The 23,667-nt window shown below is 35.8% G+C and overlaps 4 protein-coding genes across 4 annotated transcripts; 2 read left to right on the forward strand and 2 right to left on the reverse strand.

Moving 5' to 3' along the window:
• Positions 1-10,869: 10,869 nt before the first annotated feature.
• LOC120170369 lies at positions 10,870-11,802 on the forward strand. The gene is made up of 2 exons (XM_039178324.1): positions 10,870-11,516; positions 11,614-11,802. The coding sequence occupies exons 1-2, from the start codon at positions 11,141-11,143 to the stop codon at positions 11,616-11,618; spliced, it is 381 nt and encodes a 126-aa protein (XP_039034255.1). The 5' UTR covers positions 10,870-11,140; the 3' UTR covers positions 11,619-11,802.
• A 325-nt stretch (positions 11,803-12,127) lies between these two features.
• Positions 12,128-12,612, reverse strand: LOC120170380. Its single transcript, XM_039178328.1, has one exon. The coding sequence runs from the start codon at positions 12,518-12,520 to the stop codon at positions 12,311-12,313; it is 210 nt and encodes a 69-aa protein (XP_039034259.1). The 5' UTR covers positions 12,521-12,612; the 3' UTR covers positions 12,128-12,310.
• Positions 12,613-13,872: 1,260 nt separating this feature from the next.
• Positions 13,873-14,770, forward strand: LOC120170358. The gene is made up of 2 exons (XM_039178318.1): positions 13,873-14,074; positions 14,174-14,770. The coding sequence occupies exons 1-2, from the start codon at positions 13,937-13,939 to the stop codon at positions 14,600-14,602; spliced, it is 567 nt and encodes a 188-aa protein (XP_039034249.1). The 5' UTR covers positions 13,873-13,936; the 3' UTR covers positions 14,603-14,770.
• Positions 14,771-21,772: 7,002 nt separating this feature from the next.
• On the reverse strand, positions 21,773-23,413 carry LOC120170393 (nuclear transport factor 2A-like). The gene is made up of 2 exons (XM_039178335.1): positions 22,999-23,413; positions 21,773-21,851 (listed from the first exon to the last, which is right to left on the reverse strand). The coding sequence occupies exons 1-2, from the start codon at positions 23,314-23,316 to the stop codon at positions 21,777-21,779; spliced, it is 393 nt and encodes a 130-aa protein (XP_039034266.1). The 5' UTR covers positions 23,317-23,413; the 3' UTR covers positions 21,773-21,776.
• Positions 23,414-23,667: the final 254 nt, after the last annotated feature.

Consider the following 23,667-nt stretch of genomic DNA (forward strand, 5'->3'; position numbering starts at 1 on the left):
AGTGCCTATCTAATCCTAGGTTTATCTTTTGTAGTAAACTCAAGATCCACCCAGATGAGTACTAGACGTGGTCGTCAAACTAGCCGTGGTCGCGGTAGAGTGGCTAGGTTTGCAGACCCGGTAGATGAGATACGTGTAGATCCCCAACCTTTGATAGATGATCCTGCTCCTACGACCCAGACGAATTTGCCTTCTGCCTCTGGTATTGGCATGCTTGCTCCGATAAGAGGAGCTACTGGTACTGAGCCCGAGTTTACCAGAGTTATATTAAATGAGAATTTTGGTAGACAATTTCTTCAGATGATTCAGGGAGCTGTCAGAACTGCTAGCATTGTACCCGAGGTTCCTATCTCTCAGTCCCTTATTGCAAATAGAGTCAAGACGTTTAGTGGCCTTACTGGTGGAAATTCGACTGAGGCTGAGGATTGGCTTAGTGATACTGAGCGACGCATGTATCAGTTAGGTTTAGATCTGCATCGACGTTATTTAGGAGAAATTTCTATGTTGGATAGAAATGCTCACACCTAGTGGGAGTCAGTGGTTAGTAGTGTTCAGACCGATCGTTTGACTTGGGATTTCTTTAGAGAGCATTTTAGGAGCCGTTTCTTGGGAGAGCGTTATTTGACTCAGAGACGACAGTAGTTTCAGGACCTGGTTTTAGGGAGATATGATTGTTTCTGAGTACGAGATTGAGTTCTTGAAATTATTGAAGTATAGCTTCAGTTTGGTACCTACCAAGAGAGATAGATGCCGAAAATTTGCTCAGGAACTTCGATTCGAGTTGCGTCGTCAGGTAGTTACTCATCAGGACGAGGTATTCGATGTTGTTGTTGGGAGAGCAAAAGATGCGGAGGAAGTCGAGGCTTCTGTACCTGACAATGATAGAGTAGTTCTAGAACGATCTAGGAAGCCTTCTGGTCAGACTGCACCTTTTTCACGCCCTGATAAAAGTCTCATACTGTTCCTCATCAGATGAGTCAGTCTGATTCGAGGCCTGCATCTCCTCCACATACTGTAGCTAGTCGAGAGGATTCTGCATATTCCACTCCGAAATTGATTTGTGAGTTATGTGGAAATCAACACGGAGGAGAGTGACGTAAGAAGATGGGTACCTGTTTTCGATGTGAATCTAGCAAGCACTTCTTGAGAAATTGTCCATATCCAACTCCTGTCGATCAGACACCTGTTCAAAATCCTATACGTTCACAGACCTCTGTTCAGACTCCAGATATGAGTCATAGTCAGGGTAGGACTTCTGGATCTGTTTCTAGGGTTGACAATAGAGCCCGATCGCAGAGTAGAGGACCAGATTCTTCTGAGGCTCGACAACCTGCTCTTGTTTACGCTACCCGAAGTTCTGGTGATCGATTTGAGTTCAATACTTCAGCAGGTATATTTATTGTTAATTCTGTTTCATGCCATACATTCCTAACAACACTCTTTCTATACCCGAGTTTCGTAACATAAGACCCTAAGACTTTGGATTAAGGCGCCGAGACCCTATTTCAGCTTCGAGTCTATTAAGATATTTTGATATTGTCAAATTAGATTTGTCCACTAAAGGATCTATCGGAGATCTAAACTTAGTTTATATATGATTCTGATGAATTTCGAGGACGAAATTTCTTTTAGAGAGAGAGAATTGTCACACCCCATAAATTGCCACTATTATATAAAAATAAATATAGAGCACTAAGAGTAAAATAATAGGGGCATGGGGTTTTAAACAATTAAAAAAATGTTAGTGGGAGATAATGGATTGATCACTATAGGATTTAAACATTAAAAATAGGTTAGTGGCAAACAATGGACGATTCACCATGCTATAATGTATTTTTTTTATTATTTAAAATAAATTAAGGTTGGTTTTAGTTTTAAACGTGGAGGATGATCAAGTTTGGCAGATTCATCTTCCTCGTGTGTTAAACTCATTTTTCCTCATTTAAGTTTTCCACCCTCTTCCTCCTCCTTGTTCCGACCGGTGGTGGACAACACCGCCACCTCCATCAGGTGCGCCTGACCTTCGCGAATCGATTCCGACCAACCTCGCTCTGAAATCGATCACAATTAGGCCGAACCGAGAAGGGAAAATACACCCAAAACTCCGATCATCGTTTTAATTTTGTCGATTCCGACCATTTCAACAACCGTCTTGTTTTGTCCGTCTGTCGTAGGTAAAGTCAGATCGTTTAATTTGGAAAATATTTCAGTGTTTAGATTGAAAACATATTATAGTTGTTGTTGGTTTAGATTGTTGTAAATAGTTTTGAAAGAATGACTGATACGTAATTAATTTCGGTTATGGTGGTATTTTTGTAATTATTGTTAAAAAAATATTAGTTTCGTAAATATTTGGGAAAAAGTGATATTTTGCTAATTATTTCGAAAAGTGATATTTTGGTAATTATTTTGAAAAAGTGATATTTTGATAATTATTGTTAAAAAGGTGTTATTTTTGTAATTATTTTAAAAAGTATTATTTTCGTAATAGTTAATTGTGGACTTTTGAGCACCTTTGACCATAACTTTGACCGGCTTTAATTGGCTATTAAACGACCTTTGATTTTGTTCGAGTATACCCATTCTGACATTTTTTGACGTCCCGAATCCGTTTCCGAAGTCTGTTTCTCCAAATTTGAACCCGAAGGTCTCTAAATTGTCAGTCAAACCTGTTGACTTTGACCAAGAATTCAAATTTTCGAAAAGTCGTATTTTATGTTTTTCGACGTCCTGATTCCGATTCCGCAATCTGTTAGGTCAAATTCAAAATCGAAAGCCTCCGAATTAGCCCGTAAACCTGAAAAATTCATATTTATCTAAGTGTTTTAATTTAGTGAATTGAACAGAATAGTGAAGGACTAATTATAATTATGTTAAAGGTACTCAAGGATCTCCAGACTATTTCATTACTCGACCCGATTCCTCCCGATCCGCTCGTTCACAAGAAGCCGTGAATACTCGTATATTTCTAAAACCCTGTTAGTTATTCTGTTTGAATATTGTTTCGAATATAACCCTGTTCTGATATGGCTTAGATTCCCGTTCAGTTGAAGAGCCTAGTGAAGCTGGTGCTCGATAGATCTTTCGGACTGACTCTATTATCGAGGTGTGTTCCTTATGTGCAGAATAAATGTTTTAAATTTTGAAATCTTATGTGCACATGATTGTTTTCTATGATTTGAAATATAATGTTTGATCTGATTTGTCTACTAAATGATTTATCTGATTCTGGATTTACTGAAATGAAAAGCATGATTGCCCGATTTTTTAGTTTTGAACACATGATTACTGAACTGATAATCTGTCTGAACTCTGAATTACTGTTACTACTGGTTACCGTTTGAAAAATGTTTTCTACGGGGTACTCTGGGTTCTGGTATGAAGAATCTGGCAGGTTCAATCGCTGTTGGTAATTTCTCGGATAGGTTCAGCACTGATTGATAATTCCTTATGGACCTAAGTTGAGCCTTGGGTAGGCTCTGCGGTCCTGAGATTTTCTTGGGTAAGCCTTTGTGGCCCGGGAATTGTCTTGGGTAGGCTCGTAGGCCCCAAGGTACTCCCTTAGATTGTGCATTTCTGGGGATCTGCACATGGCGTTCGGTTGGAGGACGATGCGGAGTTTTTAAATTAAAAACTCCTATGATGTTTTAATGATTGTGATCTGCACCGGTTTTGAAAATCATAACTATATGTTTTTATTTCTGCACTGTTGGGACACACTGAGCCTCTAGCTCACTTTTCAAATTGTTTTACCCCTTTCAGATACATTCGGATAGACACTCCGTATCAGACACTTGGAGGATTGATACATTTAGTTTAGAGTATTTTGTTGTAATATTATGTTTTCCGAATTATTTTTAATTATGGCGACATGTACCTTATTTCTGAAGTATTTATCGTTTTAAGAAGTTTTTTGTTGTTGTTCCTGATATTTGATTTTCGATGCTCCGGATTTATTTTATGTAATATTTTACCTGGTATCTTTCATGTTTTATATTTTTGAATTTAGTTTTTATCGTTAATTATTATATACTTTTATATAAAGGTCATTTGTAACATGATTTTAAATTATTGAATAATGTTTTTGAAAAAAAATGTCTTTCAGAATCTTTAATGTAATCCGTTAAACTCAGTCGAAACGCATAGGTCGGGTGTAGGGGGTTACACGGATCATATTTTTTAGCTTTTAATTTAAACTTTCAATTTTCTTATTTTTTAGCTTTTAATTTAAACTTTCAATTTTCTTAATTAAAGAAAACTGTAAATTGCGTAGTACCGAAAGGGCAGTTCAAGGGTGTTAACTCTTCTTTGGTTGTAATCGACTCCCGAATCCGACACGTCTTTGGAAATACGCAGATAATGTAAAAAATAAGGTATTCGGTCAACATATTTATTTTTAAATGAATGATCGGTGACGATTCTAAATCATTTTCATAAGTCGAAGCCTAATTCTGGGATCCACCCGAAAGATGGTTATGACACTAATACATATTATTTTCAATTTATTTCCACAGGAGGTTCCAAGAAGATTCTTGTTTGAGCGTCTTCAACACTCTCTTTTCGCCAGCTTGTCCGCATTTCTGTCACCTTCTCTATGCACTTTTCGACACTTGAATTCATTTTCTCTAATTATAAAGATATATTTCTAAAATTATCTCTTTCATATAAATTTTTTAAAAAGTGATCTTATATGTATTAAATTATACCTAATTTAAAATAATAAGTGATAACTTAATTTTATAAAATACACGATTATCTAAAAATAATTTTAACAATAAAATTTAATCTATAAGTTTAACTTTTTAAAAAATTCAAACACCATTAATGACGTTGACTAAAAGAAAGCTTACTTGCCAAGAGAATAAATATATATTTTCAACGCTTTAGTTAATAATTAACAACCATAGACTTTGATTAACAATTATTTCTTTATTATTATAAAAATCTGTATTATATATATATATATATATATATTGAAATATTATTTTTTACTATTATAATTTCAACTCCTCGATTTTCATTATAAATATTTCAAAACATTTTATACCAGTCTCTAAACTATGAGTTTCATTCTAAATTGATCTTTAAATTTTAAAGTATTCTATATTAACTTTTAAACCATCAATATCATTCTATTTTAATCCTTCAATTAACGCGACACTAATTTTACTAGTTTATAAAAATCATGAAAATTGAACTTGCAACATTCTAAAAATATTAATATATTTATGAAAGTCTTAGGAATTGAACCTGTGACCTTCTAAAACAAATTTAAATTTATTTTTAAAGGTTATGAGAAATTTGTAGAACATCGCGGGTTCAAATCCTAGAACTTTGAAAAATAATTTTTTTTAATCAATGGAGTTAACGTCATTAATAGAAAGATCAAAATGAAATAATATTGATAGATTGAGAGACTGGTATAGAATTTTTCAAAAGTTTAGGAATAAATTTAGAATGGGATCATAGTGTAGGGATTGATATAAATTATTTTTAAATTTAGGAATCAATTTAAAATAAAAACTATAATATAAGAACATAATGTGCAATTATCTCTTAATATTATTAAATCTTTAAATAATTTTTAAAAGAGACCTGTTTGATGGACAGAGAGAACGTGCGCAGAGAGATTTGAATTTGAGAAGTGGACGTATATGTTGTTTATAAGTAAAGCAAGCAATGAACTGGCCTCCTACAATATCTTTGTCACGTAAAGAAACAATTTTTTTTGTATTACAAAGTAAAAACCAAAACAAAATATTTTCTCCTTACCTTAAAGAAACATATTCAAAATTCGTTATAATTCAAACATAATATCTTTATTAAAAACAAATAAATTATTCACATTTAAAACATATCTTTGAACTGATTCTAATGAATATTTTTGTTCTCTCTTGATGATTCGGGCTCAAATAGTGTAACCTTTAAGCAACATAATCTGAATATACGTGTGAGCTTAAATTTAGATATTTAAAAAAAATGAATACTTTCCCATTAAATTTGACCCTTTTAAATTTTAAAATTCTTTCTTTCACATCTCAACTTAGGGGTCAAATTATAAATTTTTGAAACTTATAGTCAGATTTTAGAAAGTGCTGGAAATTCAGGGACATAGTCTTGAATTTACCCAATTTTGTTGGTTAATGAAAAATAAACCCCCTTCCCCGGTGAAATCCCTAAAACTAAAAAATTTCCCCTAATTGAGCAACCCCTTCGACGACCTTATCCATCAAATTCATCATCGTCCGACCTCCATAGCCGTCGCTACCACTGCAATCGAACCGCCACCTTGCCCCAACCAAAAGTCCTTTTACCCCTCACCGAGATCGGTCATCGTTCGTTGTAGAAGTTCATCACAAAATCCCGTCGAAACCCTCACTTCGCCGTTTGATTTTTCGATGACTCCAGTCGCCTCGGCTATCTTCGTGTCTCACCGCCCTTAACATTGCGTTCCCCGACCAGTTCCGATCAAAACCCGACCGGGTTCATCGCCTATCGTCGCCGTTTTCACCGACCGCCGGCGTGGGTAAGCTTTTCGGTCATTTTCTTTTATTTCAGTTGGATTGTGGCTGATGTTTGAGTTGATTACGGCTTGATATGCTGTGTTTATGCTCCAGGAAGAATCAACCGACCACCCCGAGGCCGTCGCCATCGCCACTCACCTCTGTGTGCGCGTGGGCTTCCTCTCCTGCACTGGAAATATTCTAGAACCGGTCCAGCCAGTTTGGACCTGCCCAAACTGGTCAACCCAGTCGAACCGGGTCTATTTAACCCGACCGAGTTAACCCGGATTGAGTCAACTCGTCTGAGTCAACCCGTTGACTTTGATCGTTGACTTTTCCGAAAATGTCCTATTTTATGTTTTTCGACGTCTTGAGTCCGAATCTAAATTTCATTTTGCCAAATTCGCACCCGGTAATCCGTTTTCAATATTTTATCTTTGAATTCAAGTTGGTTTCTCAATTAAGTTCAGTTTCTGACGTAAAATTTGTTTGCTATGTATCCGAGGAATTATTGGACATTGAATTTAAGTTCGAGAGTGATCGAATGAAGATTAAATGTTCGATCAATGGAGCATGAAAATCGAGGTAATACTCTACTACCTTTTGTATGCTTTTCGGAACTCATTGATAGATGGTAAAAGCATGAATGTAAATGATCAATCCATTATATGTATTTAACTATCATTGGACTTAGACGTAAATTGGAATAAATACATAACAAGGTATAAGACTCAGACGGCTCGAAAAAGAGAAACTACAAGATCGATCGGAAATAATTATAAGTTCAGTGATTCAATAATAAATGAATTGGTTTTAAGATCCGTAAATTTTAATAAATTTCTTTAAAGGTTAAATATCAGGATTGTTTGGATAAGAATGACCAAAAATAGCTCTATGGGGTAAAATTACAAAAAAGCCCTTGTATTGTAAAAGACCAAGGCTTCCCCAGATGGTGAAAAATAACCCAAAAAAGGCATATTTGACCAATTATTAGAAATAGTGCATGTGTTTGAATTAAAAAGAATTACCGAAATGTCCTCGAATGATGAAATAACTAAAATAACCTTCATTGATCAAAGGAACAAAATACCCTAAACGCTAAAGAAACAAGAATATATTCAATTCTAGTTTATCGAAAGTAATGTAACTGACAGAATTAAGTGGGATGATGATGATACGCTTAAAGTGCTAAGCACAATGGATGACTATGATAATGAAAACGACCTGAGAACCCATATCTTGATCCACTTGAACCTTGGAATTATCGATTTAAATTTTGGATCTATATTGGAATGCCCCTGAAGTGTACAATGACCCAAATAACGTCTAAGCACTGGAATAACTAAATACCCTCCAACTCTGAAATGAACAAATCAACCTCGAATACCAAATGATCAAGTTGAACTGAATGTAAGTATTGTATGTATTCGAATGTGCGAAAACGACAAATTACTCTGTAAACTCCAAAGTGACCGAAATAGACTTAACTAATAAATGGCCTAAGTACCCTCAAAGACCTAGAATTAAGGGAATGAATTAGATAAGTCTGGAAACGATGATGAACCTATAAGTTGTACTGTCCATAAGGGTGTTGAACCAAGAATCAAGTACGTGGACATTTCTTGATATTGTTGCATTATAGAAATGCAATGAAAACCATTGGAACACATGTTTGTCTCTCTAAGATCCATTCAACGAAGATTTTAAAGATGATCAGTTTGACAAAAGTTGTCAGTATTAAAGTGTGAATACCATTGTGGTGCATCGATGAGACAAGATGACATGTATCAGTGCTGGGATTTGCTCAGTTTGAGTTAACTCGATACCCTGATAAATCGATATGAATCTTAAATACCATGAATCATCGTTTTTCCCTTATTGGATTAAATTACTAATAATTCTCCAAGAACCAAATGTCTAAAATGCCCCTGTTTTGCCTGAATAATGGGAACACTCATGTTATTTCTAAATCTTCAATAATTCTAATGTAAAATATTCTGAACGCCTACTTGATACTCAATTGCTTACAAAATATATATGAATACTGTATGATCTTGATAAAGCACTTCCCGATTGAATGATGAATCAATTAGCTATCAAATCCCCTTGTATAGGGATCTTGATTCTGGACATCCTATTTAAATTACAAAAGTTTCATGGTTCCCTATATGATAAATATCAAGTATCTCCGAATATTATATGGATCCTATAGTGTGTTCCTTATGTGAAATGTAAATGATTTACATGTTTTAAACGTGATCTTCCAAAATCACTGATTTATTAGTTTATGAACTATGGTTACCTGAAATGTGTTATCTGGTTTCCTGTTTTTTCTGGAAAATATGATCATTCCTGAATTATGGATCATGGAATCTACTGGTTACTACTTGAATTGTTTTATTGAGACATTATCTGGGTAGGCTGGAGTATGGAGGTTCAGCTCTGATCAAGCTGGTAAATCCTTACAAACTCAAGGTAACCCTTGAGTAGGCTCTGAGGCCCCGAGAAACTTTCTTAGGTAGGCTCTCAGGCCCTAAGACACTCCCTTGGGTTAATCATGGGACTATATATGGTGTACGGGTGGATGACAACTATATGGTTTATTTCATTGGCATACTTATGAGATTTTACTAGATCACGATCCAGTTATTGCTGGTTACTATTAAATTTGATTTCTACTGGATAGTGTATGGGTATGATTCTAAAGTATGGAGGTTTAGCTCTGATCAAGCTAGTAAATCCTTACAGACCTAAGGAGGCCCTTGGGTAGGCCCATAGGCCTCAAGGCATTCCCTTAGGGTGGCTCACTTTTGTTGTGTGCTTAGGGTAATCCCTTATGGATGCAGTTCTAGGGAACTGCATAACAACTTTCAGTTGGAGGGTTCTACTATGGTTTTGAAAATATCTTTTAAATTGTTACTGTTTTAAAAAGATTTATATCTTTTTACTGGTTTTGGTTGGAACACATTAGACATCTTATTCCAATCTCCTGAATACATGGTACTCTGAATGTTTCTTATGAACTGAGATATTCATGACTTTTACTCGATGAAATGCCAATGAAACCATAACTCATTCTTAAAACCTGTAGACATCTGAATCAACAAGTTAATGTTATGGTTTTCCATTTATCTGCATGTTCTTCAGCATCATCTGGTAGTTTTGTATTAACAAGTATCCCAAAGCTCACTCTTTTACTCACCATTTCAGGTTAAAAGTCGTAGCAATTTAGCTATCGACTACAATAAAGGAGTTCCACCGATGTTGCTTGCAGAGTACGGTGCATGTGATTAGGGGGCATGTAGATTGTATTTTATTTTATATACAAGTCTGAAATATGTTTTATTTTTGAATATTGGTAAATTTTAATTTTGTATTTATAATTTTGTATTTATTATTTTATATGTTTTAACAAAAAATTTATATTTTTCCGGGAATTTTTTTTACGGTGGGTCGCTCCGGTGGCCCTAATGTGACACTCAGATCGGATCAGGCCACCCGCATCGATATGAGGGGGTTACAGTTTCATTCAAGATATCATATCAATCATTTTTTAGGAATAATTTTATCATTTCACTCATTTTACATAGCTTAATATATGATCAAACTTATCTCTTAAAATTATATGCTTAATCAAAAGAGTTAATTGCAACACATGTCCCCAAAGTATGATCCTCGTTTTGAATTAATCCTTAAACTTTTAAATATTTCAATTTCATCCCTAAACTATGACCATAATTCTAAATTAATCCTCAAACTTTTGAAAATTACAATTTCATCCCAAATTATATGTATATACTAATCACACCCCTTGTTAATAAAACCATTAGGCCAAGTTATATTATTATATGTTTGAAAACAAACAAAATTTAGTTTAAACTACTGTTAAAACTAACTATATATTTGAATGAATTTGTGGATGAAATTAGAATATTTAAAAGTTTGGGGACTAATTTAGAAAGAGAGTCATAGTTTAAGGATAAAACTAGAATGTTCAAAAATTTAAAGACTAATTTAGAGTGTTAGTCACACTTTGAGTATTAAATTGAAATATTAAAGGTTAAGAATCAACTTAAAATGAGGGTCATAATTTAAAGACATATAATACAATTAACTGTAATCAAAATAAGATAAAAATAATGAGAGTGAGAGAGTAATAAATATTTGGCGCGTGTACTCAAAACGGCTAGTGGATTAAAGCCACGTGGAAGCTTTAGGTACAGGCAGCTGACGTCACGCCTTAACCTTATTCCTTTCGTATCGAGCAAAGCTTCTGTTCTTTTTCTTCCTTTTCCTTTTAAACTATATTATTATTCCTCCAAGTCTAAATTAAAAAGAGAAGTGCAATCCGGCCCGGGGATTCTATTTTCTCTTCGCTATCGTCAATCGGAATTCCAGCACCGCCGCTGTCAATTTCTCTCGTAGTTAAACACCAAATTTTCCCGAGAAACATACAAAGTATTGGCTAGAACTCTCCAGTTCATTTTTTCCTCCCATGCCCACCCGAGTTTATCCATTTGCCTCGTTTTAGCAGAAGGAAAAGAAAATAAAATTATCTGATCAAATCTTTTTTCATTCTTCCTCGGATTATAGAGTTCAAGACATTCTCATCTACGAATTTGCTCGAGATAAAGAAGATGACAATCACAATACATCAGCAAAATCAGGGCCATCAATCGAGAGTTTTCGACGACCTGTCGGCGCTGATTCTGAATCTTCTACGAGTGCCTCCACCGGCGCTGTCTTTCTCCGTCCAATCACCGTACTCGGAGAGAAGGCTTTATCAGCGAACGATATCGCCGGCGGGGTTCGCATGGCTGATGCTGGGGATATCTGTTTCGTTGATGTTTTGTGGATGGGTTACTTTCTTCATAGGGTTGATGCTGATGCCTTGGGTTCTTGGTTTGGCGGTGCTGCTTTACGTTGCTGGGATTGTTTCAAGCGTTTCCATGTTAGGCCGTTCGATTCTTTGTTATGCCATGGCCCCTCTCTTGCCGCGAAAGGATATTCCTGGTAAATTGTTAATTCTTGTTGAATATCCTGTTTCAATGTCTTCTTTATTTTCATCCTCTGATTTTCAGCAATCGTTTTATCCTCATTTGCATTGCAGCATGATAAAGAGGGTTCAGTCAGAGAGTTGACATGGTTCGGAGAATCGAGCAGCGTTTTATATCTTGCACGCCTATATGCACATATGTACCTTCTTTGTCAAATAGAATACAAGGGATGGACCCATGACTGGATCTTGGATCCCATCCTATTTTTAAAATTTTATATAATTTAACTATATTTTTTTATAGTTTATGTCTTTCATTTAATTATATATCTTGAAATTATAAATTTTATGATTGCACTTTCTTGTGTGAACAGGATTACACTTTTTTTTTTCTATTTCGAGCTAAGTGAAATTTAATAATTTTAAACTTTTTAAATCAAATTAATATCGATGATATTTGAATTTGACTCGGCTGAGTTACAGTCCAGCCATGAACTCAGCTAAACTAATTGAAATCGAAGTTACTGGTGTTGTCTGCTTTTATTTTGGCATTTAAGCTTCTGGTATTCCAAGTTAGTGAAGCAAGAACAGAGGTAAAATAAAGCCCAGAGTCCAAACAAACATGCAATAAAAAGCAAAAATTTGGTTATTTCACCGATCATTTCTCTCAACTTCATTACAAACATAACCAGAACCATCCATAACTTCCCCCAGTGAAATTACATTAACAAATCACAAAGGTGTATTTAAAGGAGAGAAAAAAAATATTAAAAGCGACCAAATCTTATAAACACAAGAGTAAAGGGTGTGGTTATCCAGTGTAGATGTGAACACCAATGGCGATGAGGAAGATAGTGATGAGTCCAAAGAAGATGACAGTATGGACGAGAATGGAAACCCCACTGGTTTGCATGTTCCCGAACTCTACCACTTTGTTCCCCCCAGGCAACTGAAACAACAATCCCGGAGTTAACACCACAAACAGCACCACCGCTATCACCACCGGTCCCCAATCCGCCATGCTTTTCTTCCGCACACTCTCTTTGACCGATAAAATTATCTGGGTTTTCTTGAGAGAGAAAGATGAGTAAATTTGAAGAGCAAGAAATGAGCTTAAAAGGCTAATGAAAATAAATACATGAATGTGTGTGTCTGTCTACATCGACATCGTGGTTTCTGGAAGATGGTGGCGGTGCTATGGCGACGTGGCAACATTATGGATCGTCCACCCCTTTCCAATGACTGTGAATTCCGATCGTATGTATAGCTTTTGCTAATATAATACTCCTTCCCTTTTATTATTAACATTGATAAGGATTAATAGCACGAATACTCCTTGTACTTTGTTATTTTTATCAATATAGTATGTATACTTTTTAACTATGCAATGTGTCCCTTGTATATTGCTTTTGCGTTTTATTGTGACCCTGGGTCTAACGTCGTTAACTAGTGATGTGATAGGATACGTGACACTCTCTTATACAGTCACGTGACACTATTTTATAAGAAAAATAAAGACGCTATAAAAATAAGTGAAAGAGCATGACAATAGTTTTATCTTTTTTCACAGTAAAAGATGTTACTAATTCAGCAATTAAGGTAAACACACATATTTCACGTTTAACGTCTATTCTAATAGAATTCAACAATTAATCTCGATGGTAAAAATAATAATGTTATCTTTAAAAGTTTTAAATTCAAGCAGATGCATTCATAATATGTGTATAAAGATAATTAAAGTATAAATACTTATTAAATAAATTAATTCAAAAGATTACTATAATTAAATACAAAATAATTGATGCATTAAAAGCACCATAAACAACATAGAAGCGTAAAATACCTTCTTTCCTTTAGCAACTTTAGCGTGTTTGCATATGAAATTTTCTTTACGCAAAAGATTCTTTTTGTATTTAATAGCACAAACGATTGAATGTAGGGACTTCTTCCCGTGAAATATTTTAGGACTAAAAGTTAACATCAACATTTACAGCTTTATTAAGAAAAACTCTTCATATATAAAGAGTAGAGAATAATAAATTATTAAAATTTAAAAATTATGAACAAATCATTTAATTAATTAATTATCATAAAAGTTAAACTGACATTATATTTTTTATTATAATTTCTTTATATAATTAAGGACAGAATGATATATTTATTATAATCGATTAATTAAATATATTTTTTAATTTTAATAAATATTTATAATTTATTAATAATCAAGTTATATATTATATATTTATTTTAAAGAAAATCCACCGCCAGAATTAGACATTTTCGAAGACTATAAGATGGGCCTGTGGACTAGAGAAGCTCAGATCATTGCCGACTGACCTCAACTTTCATTGCTTTATTGAGTTTTGACTTCTACCTGTGGAACTTTCACCCATCATCCTACAAAAGTAGTGAAATTTCCATAACTCAACCTTATCCTATGGAATCCAGTGAAGATATCGAATTGATCAACCTGGCAATCCAGAAACTCTTAGAAGAAACCAGCATGACAGATATCTCTGGTGAAAAACCCTTTGGAAACGACGACAACCAGCTCCTCTCTAGATTATTCTCACAGGTGACAAAAACCCATAATTTCAAATCTTCAGAAAAATGGGTTTTCTTGTTCATGATGAAAAATAAAATAAATTAATTTTTGCTTACGGATGTTGAACAGTTAGAATCATTAAAAGATGGCAAGCTGAAGCAATCCGAACCAGAGGAGCTTAATTCTCGAAAGGGTGATGGTGTTAAAGCAGAAGCAAAAAGTGAGAACGGCAGTGGATGTGGGGGAATCGGTGTGGAAGAGTTAAGGAAAGAGATTAAAGAGTTAAAGAAGCAGAATACTATTACCCATTGTCTTGTTTCGGTCATGATCGTTATCACTTTGTTCTGGCAAGCCTCAGAGGCATCCCTCCTTCTCAAAGTTAAAGATGGCTTTGCTCACCCATTTAGTTCATTTGGAAGTTGGCTTGTTAACAAGGTGAAAAGACCCACAAAACAACAAAATAATCACCTTATTGAACATTCGGGCCACTCGGTTCAAATTCCCGAGCTTCCCCATGTTGAGTTTCCGCACCTGGGATCGAGTGGTGAAGGACACTGAGCCATTGCAGGTTTTAAAGATGGCAGCTTTTGTCCTGGCAAGAACAGAGTAAACGAGAGCCAGATGCAGACTTGCTTCTTTTAAGTTTTTGGTTATCATTTTTTTATTCTGTTAATCCTGTTGGAATGTAAGTAAAGTACGGTAATATAACACTATTTCAAATTTCAACTATGGTATAATCAGATACGTCTTTCATCAATTCAACCAACCACAACAAAGAAGTAACTGAAATATGGAGAGACGTGGAAACCATAATGAAACATGAAAAACAAAATTTTCACGTTTTCATTTAAGATTGCCTAAAACAAGCAAAAGTGTTTTAAAACTTCAACATTGTATTACCGTCCATTGATTAATCATAGTGATTTTGTCATTGTTTTGAAAACCGGACCGGACCGGACCGACAGGTTCAATCGGTTTAATAGGGAGCTGTTATCTAGTCCGGTTCAATCTAGACCGGTTGAATCGCTACTAGTGAACCAACCGGAACCGCTAAACCGTTCAAACCAGACCGGCTGAAAACCGAAAAAAACCACCAATTTTGTTTTTTTTTTTAAAAATTAAATCAAACAACGTCGTTTGTTAAACGAGCCACGTCGAACTCGAGTATTGCTGAGCTCGACTCGAACTTGAAAAATTTAAAAGTAAGCTCAACTCGATTCAAACTCACGAGCTAAAAAATATGAAGTTTAACTCGAACTCGAAATATAATATTGAAACTTGAACTCGAAAAGGCTTGAACTCAAAAAAAATTAGAAGCTCGATTGAAGCCTAAAATTCGAGCTTGATTGAAGCGAAAGAATAGTTCACTCAATGCTTACCAAAAGGCTTCATGATTTTTAAAATCAAATTACCTCTATTATTTATAGAAGTTAATTGGGATGATCTTCTATGTTTCTTAGTCATGTGGGATTGTTTTTTTAAAAAAATAAACCAAACAATATCATTTTGTTATGATTTTTTAGCCCCAATTTTTTTTAATTATAGTTATATAATTATATTTAGAGAAAATAACCTCAGTGACCAAAAATCTCATATAATATACGATTTTAACCAACTTTTTCCGGATTTGCCAAAATGACCAACAAAATCGTAATGCGATCGCTAATTCGCAACGCGATCTCCATTATCGCAAATCAGTTTCCAGATTCGCAACGCGATTATGACTATCGCAATGCGATTTTACAATTTCGCGTTGCGATTTTCCCAATTCGCAATGCGAATAAGTAAATCGCAATGCGAATTTGGAAAATCGCAATGCGATACTGACTATCGCAACGCGATAATACAAAATCGCAACGCGATACTGACTTTCGCAACGCGATACTGATTTTCGCAACGCGATACTGACTTTCGCAACGAGATTCTGAAAATCGCAATCATCTTCAAAATCCCAATCACAACCGGCTTCACCTTTTGGGACTGTTAACTTAGGTGATTTTTAAATGCAAACGTTTTATTATGTGTATTTTATGTGTGCACTTTTAACATTTTCAGTTAGGCATGTATTAGTAACTTGAGTTTGAACATTGCTATGATTTGTTCAGTTGTTATCACTTATTAGACATTCATTTGACTATCGCAACGGGGAAATCGCAACGCGAAAATGACTATTGCAACGCGAAAATGGCTATTGCAACGCGAAAATGGCTATCGCAACGAGAAAATCACAATGCGAAATGAAAATCGCATTGCGATTTTCTCGTTACGATTTTTATTTCGCATTGCGATTTTCATTTCGCATTGCGATTCTCTCGTTGCGATAGTCAGTTTCGTGTTGCGATAGTCTGTTTTGCCTTCAACATAATGCAGATTGAAAATCAACAAATCAACTATTACATTTCAATCAATTAAACAAGCACAAATAAGAATTATGTACACATCAATTAAACAAATCAACATTTACAAATCATTTTTTACAAATCAATTAAACAATCAAAAAATAATAATAATTCTTATTTCCTCATCAATTATTGAATCAATGAATCAACTTTTGCACCCGTACATCCATTTCACGCAGCTCACTTAAGGATTAACCTGCAGAAACCAAACATTTGCTCAAACAAGACTTCCTACACATCTAAAACCTACAAACAACAAATTATTGAATTCTAGGTACTTAACCAAACATTTTCAAACCAAAAGGAGTATATATGTTAACAAAACTTGCATTTGACTTACCAATTAACAATGGATACTTTCATAACGTGGATGCAGGTAGGCAGTGTCTCGAATATATCGCTCTAGCCATATAATGCCGAAACCACAAGCCTACTGCAGCTCTATCTCTATCGGTGGGAAGTAGAAACTATGTGCTTCCCGTCGTCAAACGCGCCAAGCACATGCATACGAGAGGACCACAATCCCCTCTGGTTCCCGGTGATTGTTGTGGCGCAGTTTCGTCTCTGACAACTGTGACATTGAACTTCTTTGGCTTCTTGTGTCCAGAATGAGTCCAATAATTAATCCCATCCAAGAATTTAGCCAAATGAGAGCTCCATCCCTTGATAATATCTCTCAAATCAGACAGTGATATGTAATTTATCATGCTGTCATATACTATTATCTTCAGGGATGGGAGCTAAAGTTGGACGAGAAGCCAATGACGACGTTCCAAAACAAGGATAAACAACTGCAATCATAAGTAATAATTCATTTATTTGCGCACTTATTTATGAACACCTTTAAAAAATTTTAAAAATAAACACTAACCTTATCGACCTCCCACCATGCAGGATAAAGTTTAGCTTGTCCATTGCCCAACGAAAATGATTCATCTCGTTGATTCTTCAAGTGAACTGCGTGAAAAGCCGCTGGCATTATTGTATATCGTGAATTTTTTTTATTTTTCCTAAGCTTCCTTATTATTAGAAGACGTGACACCCACGCATCGATATGCTGTTTTACAAAAAAAGACATATATTAGTTAATTACATTAATTTTTTAAAAAATTAATCAAAATCATATATAAGACAAATATAAGACTTACCTCCCCATCGAAATAGCCACTGTCTTCAACCCCTAATAACACACCCCACCAAGACCGATTAAGCAACAAATACATCTCATCGTTGAGTTTGCTTATGTCAGTGTAACACCCTTGGCTCCGCTCATGTAGATAAAAATCAACTGCGGTCTTAGCCCAAAGGGTATTATCCAGAATTGTTTCTGGTAGTTGTCTCCTCTCCACTTTAGATATCGGAAGGGTACTAGCCGGTAACTCATACGAGAGCCAACTCTCATCCATCATGTCCGGCAACGGTGGGGGTTTTTCAATAATTCGATATATTACCCCATGTGAATCGGGCTCTGGAATGGTGGGAGGGACCTCTTCAACGATGACAGTGGCCTCTTGAACGGTGGGGGGGACTCTTGAGGGATGATAGGGGCCTCTTGAACGATTGGAGGGGACTCTTGAGGGATGACAGGTGAGTTAGGCTTCTTCTTGCAGAGTCTTCGCACCATTGGGTGAACGGAGATGTAATAGCACATGCACGCCGTCTGATGTGTGAACTCCGTCGTGCAAGGAAAACTCGACAAAAAGCATCCACCTTATCGGGCCGCTAAAAAAAATTAATACATAAATCAGTAAATAAACAGACATGATATTAAACAAAGACAAATATGTTTCAAACTTGCATTGTATTCACCCAAGTCATTATTCTATCATAGTTCACAAAATGCATCAGATAACATTCCAGAAGTAAGCACTTATATAAACATTTAAAAAGACAACATATATAAACATTCCAGAAGAAGAATAGTTTACTTTCGCAACAAGAAACTTACTTTCGCAACGCGAAAATGACTATCGCAACGCGGAAATGGCTATCGCAACGCTAAAATGGCTATCGCAATGCGAAATGAAAATCGCAACGACAAAATCGCAACGCGAAACACAAATCGCATTGCGATTTTCATTTCGCGTTGCGATTTTGTCGTTGCGATTTTCATTTCGCATTGCGATTTTGTCGTTGCGATTTTCATTTCGCATTGCGATTTTGTCGTTGCGATTTTCATTTCGCATTGCGATAGCCATTTCCGCATTGCGATAGTCATTTTCGTGTTGCTAAAGTAAACTATTCTTCTTCTGCAAATTGAAACTTGAATGGATTGCATTACTTCAACCAAAAGACAAAAACAAAACCAAAAACAAATACTAACAAAAACAGTTTAGCAATATTGGCAGCAACCGAATGAATTTATTAAGCAATCTAAGTGAAATGGTTAATCTAAGTGAAATTACGAGTAAATTTATCATCAAGTTAAATATGAAAAAATCTTAAACTTACCTCGTTGCGTAGAGTATGAACCTCATTCTGCAACGATGCTACCATCTCACGTAGAGCGGCTACCTCACCGCATAAAGTAGACACCTCAATACGCCATGCACCATCGTCTTTGTGTAAAGTACCGACCTCCTCACGCAAGGCATTGACCTCAACACGTAACTCCCCTAACTCATCCCGCGGAGGTGGAGGTGGAGAACAGGGAGATAAATGTCGTGGCAACTTTGCCGGTCGCCTATCTTGCGGTGATGGTGGAGAAGAGGCTCGATGATGTGACAGAATAGGTGATGGCTGTCGTTGTGGAGGTTTATAGTCGGGTCGATAAGGTGATGGCTCTGGGTGAGGTGATAGCTCTGGGTGAGGTGATGGCTCCCGAAGTGGAGGCTGCTCATCATCCGTGCCATCAAAAAAACGCTTACTAGCTTGCCACCAATCAGTGGCAAGCTCAGCTTCCGTGGGTGTCAGCCTCTGTAATGGAGTGTTGGCCTCCTAACAATATAAAAGCTCAAACAAAGTTAAACGTGTACTAGTAATAACTTGTTTATAAACATATGGTAGTATTTATGTTAACTTACATTATTTATTGTCGTATATCGTAGTAAATCTTCCCATTGCAAGGTCCGTTTCCTCTTCCAGGAAATAGCCCTGGGAATATCATTTGAAGTTTTTATTGCATATGTCTTCATGGCGGGAAAGTCCTCAAATATCCAAATCTACAAACAATATAATAACAAACATTAGTAATTGTTAAATAATTACTTATAATTTTGGAAACATTATATAAAAATTCTTACCTTAAAGGCCCAAATAAAGCCTGTCAAAGTGTATTTGGAACCATCGCCATGCAAACTTTTTCGATCATATAAGGCAGACGATAACTTATTCCATGTAGCTTTCCATAAATACGAGCCCCACGGAAACAGGTTCCACGCATTTAGGTCTTCTACCAATTTGATTAGATTATTCGGAATAGGTTGTCTGGCCTCTCTGCCTAAAAAGCCAGCATGCAAAAGTATTAGAAGGCATACTCGGACAACATCGACGTCATCCATCAGAGTAAAACCATCTTTCTTATTCAATAATCTCGTCAGGTCTTCCACGTGTAGATTCGGCCTCTCCAGCTCAGGAAAAACCCGGGATAACCATGATGGGCGGGTAATGTGTCTAGTGTACCGACCTACATCATCGTGTCCAAAGCGTAGACCGGTGATTAAGCAAAACTCCTCCCGCCCAAAACACGTATACGCCAGTGGAAAATCAAACCATATCTCTTCATCACGATGTTGTATAGTATCTGGTAGATCGCTAGCCATGGTTTGAAGAAACAGGTGTGTCAACATCGCATCTCCACCGGGATGTTGTACTTTCAGCCATGGCCCGAAGCAAGTATCCTCAAACATTTTTCTTTGTGCAGGTGAAAGCTTCGACGCAATTGTTTTGACCAGGCTGACTTTATTTCTTAAGGTCAATTGAGCCGAATAAAAGTTCTACAAAAACAATAAACATACTAAGTTAGATATACCAAAACTACACTGTGAATATATACCAAAAACAATAATAAACATAAAGAGTAGTAGTTTATTCTTCAAACTTAAATTTGCAACACTGTGAATTTCTTATTTGTCTTTGTTTTTTTGTTGAAGTAATGCAATTCATTCAAGTTTCAATTTGCAGAAGAAGAATAGTTTCTGAAAATGAAAATCGCAACACGAAAATGACAATCGCAACGCGAATTTGACTATCGCAACGAGCGAATAAAATCGCGTTGCGATTTTCATTTCGCGTTGCGATTCTCGGTTGATTTAATAAGCAATCTAAGTGAAATGGTTAATCTATTATTGAAATTACCAGTAAACTTATCATCAATTTCAATATGAAAAACCTAATAATAATACAAAAATTTCAAAAAGAAAATAATTAAAAAAACTAACCATCGGTGGTTGATTTGGTTGATTTTCCATTTCTGATTGTGAGGGTGGCTCTGAGAGATGGAGATAGACGGATTTCGCCGGAGATGGGGACGGATTTCGTCGGAGATGGGTGAGAGAGTGAGAGATGGAGATGGGACTGATTTGTGATTTTAAGTTTTAGGTTATGAGTTGCGATTACGGGATATACTGTGGACGGTTCAGTGTTCCAATATATTAATATTCGTGTTTGGAATTTGAAAATAAAATACGTTTTGCGATACTAATGGCGCTTTGAAAATCGCATTGCGATTATGTATTATCTCGTTGCGAAAGTCAGTATCGCGTTGCGAAAGTAAGTATCGCGTTGCGAAAGTCAGTATCGCGTTGCGATTTTGTATTATCGCGTTGCGATAGTCAGTATCGCGTTGCGATTTTCCAAATTCGCATTGCGAATTGGGAAAATCGCAACACGAAATTGGAAAATCGCATTGCGATAGTCATAATCGCGTTGCGAATCTGGAAACTGATTTGCGATAATGGAGATCGCGTTGCGAATTAGCGATCGCATTGCGATTTTGTTGGTCATTTTGGCAAATCCGGAAAAAGTTGGTTAAAATCGTATATTATATGGGATTTTTGGTCACTGAGGTTATTTTCTCTTATATTTATTATTTAATATGTTTTACCTTAAATATTATGTTGTAGTTAATTTGAATCATTTTGTTTCACTTGATTTTATGGTTTTTAACTTATATATGTTATGACTTGCTTTGAATATGAATTGTGATATAAAAAATTATTTTTTATTAAATATTTTTGGTATTTTTATTTAATTTTTTAAATAATTATGACGTCGTCCGATTCTTCCGACCAGTCGGACCAGTTCTTTCGACCGGTCGAACCGGTTGAACCAATGAACCGGTAGCATGACCGGTTCGCTAACCGGTCCGGTTCTGAAAACCATAGATTTTGTCTTCACGCGTAGCTCAACCTGAATATGTCATTCAACACATAGAAGCTTCCTTCTTGTGTTGGCATCAAATGAAATATCTGAAAGCGGAATACAAGACAAGGATACATAAATTAGTGAAGTTGATAACGGAAAGTTATCCAATGCTCTTACAAACAAAACGAAACAATATCTACAACATAAAACGGTTAACTATCAACACAGATGAAACATATATAAGTTAGCTCCAAACAGGGATGGATTGCTGGGGAGTTTGCCCTCCGAAAATCTCAAATTTTTATGTAATTTAGTTTTTTTTTCTTGTATTTTCTATTTATAATCTATTTTTAATCTTAAAATTTTCTGAATTCGTCTTCTAACATAAAATCCTATTTCCTTTCTTGGCTCCAAATAGAAGATATAAACCACAAGGAAAATCATCAATGGCTCTCGATGAAGAGAGTAGGTGTCAAAATGGATTATCTTTTATATCATGCAGGGTCCCAAGAAACAATATCGAGAGAGATGGCAGATAATTGTTTAGAGTGAGCAACGAGAGTAACCTCCATCACTTAATCATGCGAAAAACATAAGTAAGAAAATGAAAAGAATACTAGCAAATGATGCTTGGCCTGGGATAAAAAACACACACACACACACACTATGAAACGGAATAAAGCTCTCGAATGCAGTCTATATAGTAATCATCGTACTGCTTGGCTGCTTGCACATTTTATACAACTGAGGCTCGAGGAATCCCCAAGGCAAGAGGATAGCAATACCGAAAAGCGATAGGGTGCAGAATTTATGATTATGAACATGTACATGTGCAGTCCTATGGTGCATAACAAAATGAAAATGCAGCATGTTCATTGGAAAGGTGGTAGATCCAAAAACAAAATCCATATCTTCCAAAACGTATTCATGCCACAATTAACTGAAATCAGGTTTATCGCCTAAATAACACTTTTTAAACCAATTAATATAGATTCAAAATGGAAAACGTACAATTCCTGAAAATGTGATCTCAAACATATCAGATGAGCATTAAGGGCTATAGACATCACAGTTTTCAGTTCCCACTTCAACTTGCGTCGGATCGAAACATCAATTTACAGGACCCATTAGTAATTGCATCGCGAAATTAAAACCGATGGACTAATCGATGATATCAACAGCGACAACATAGACTAACACAGATCAATCAGCTAAGTAAGCATTGAAGTCCTAAAAGTAGAAAAGAGACACGAATAGAAGACTATGAAAATTTAACTGGCTGAACTTGAGAGCATGATGTTCGCCTGCGAGTTGGAGGTTACCACTGACGAAGACGAGCATGCAGCCGAAGCCGGAAGACTGGCAGTCGACGGTGGTGATGTTGTGCTTACACTGCTGGAAAGGAATGCTGGTGAGCGTAGCAACGATGTTCTGGGAGCCCTGGATCTTTTGACCTTCGAAGGTCAACATGGAACCTTCCTGGTAGAGATTGGCTAAACCGGCCCGGTTCGCATCGAATGCCGAGTAGTAGTGCTCGACAAACGCCTTCGCTACTGCGTCTGTATCCATTCTTCTTCTTTTATTTAATGAATTTCAGCGGCGGCTCCAAATTCAGACGACGAAAGATATGAAACGGCAGCGGAATTAACGAACAAATGAGAGAGGCGAGCGAAGATTTGAGAGGGCTCTTCTTTTATTTTATAGGATGATTGATCAAACGGCTCAGTTTGAATTATAAAAGTATCAAAAGGGTTTTTCTTTTTTTATTCTTCTTTTATCTGTTGGTGAAGGATGAAATTCGACTGAAAATGGTATTAAACGTGTTCAAATGATTAAATAACTGATTTACATTTAATTAATAAATTACAAAAGTAATATATATTTATATACACATTTTAAACGAGAATTGATAAGTGAATT

Source organism: Hibiscus syriacus, unplaced genomic scaffold (assembly GCF_006381635.1).
Source record: "Hibiscus syriacus cultivar Baekdansim isolate YM2019G1 unplaced genomic scaffold, ASM638163v2 tig00003041_pilon, whole genome shotgun sequence".
NCBI lineage: Eukaryota > Viridiplantae > Streptophyta > Magnoliopsida > Malvales > Malvaceae > Hibiscus > Hibiscus syriacus.

Coding starts and splice junctions, on each gene's coding strand:
- LOC120170380 (XM_039178328.1), bottom strand. CDS start 12,520: ATGGCGGATTGGGGACCGGTGGTGATAGCGGTGGTGCTGTTTGTGGTG.
- LOC120170358 (XM_039178318.1), top strand. CDS start 13,937: ATGGAATCCAGTGAAGATATCGAATTGATCAACCTGGCAATCCAGAAA. Junction 14,075..14,173: donor TCTCTAGATTATTCTCACAG/GTGACAAAAACC, acceptor GATGTTGAACAG/TTAGAATCATTAAAAGATGG.
- LOC120170393 (XM_039178335.1), bottom strand. CDS start 23,316: ATGGATACAGACGCAGTAGCGAAGGCGTTTGTCGAGCACTACTACTCG. Junction 21,852..22,998: donor ATTTTCATAGTCTTCTATTC/GTGTCTCTTTTC, acceptor TTCCGCTTTCAG/ATATTTCATTTGATGCCAAC.
- LOC120170369 (XM_039178324.1), top strand. CDS start 11,141: ATGACAATCACAATACATCAGCAAAATCAGGGCCATCAATCGAGAGTT.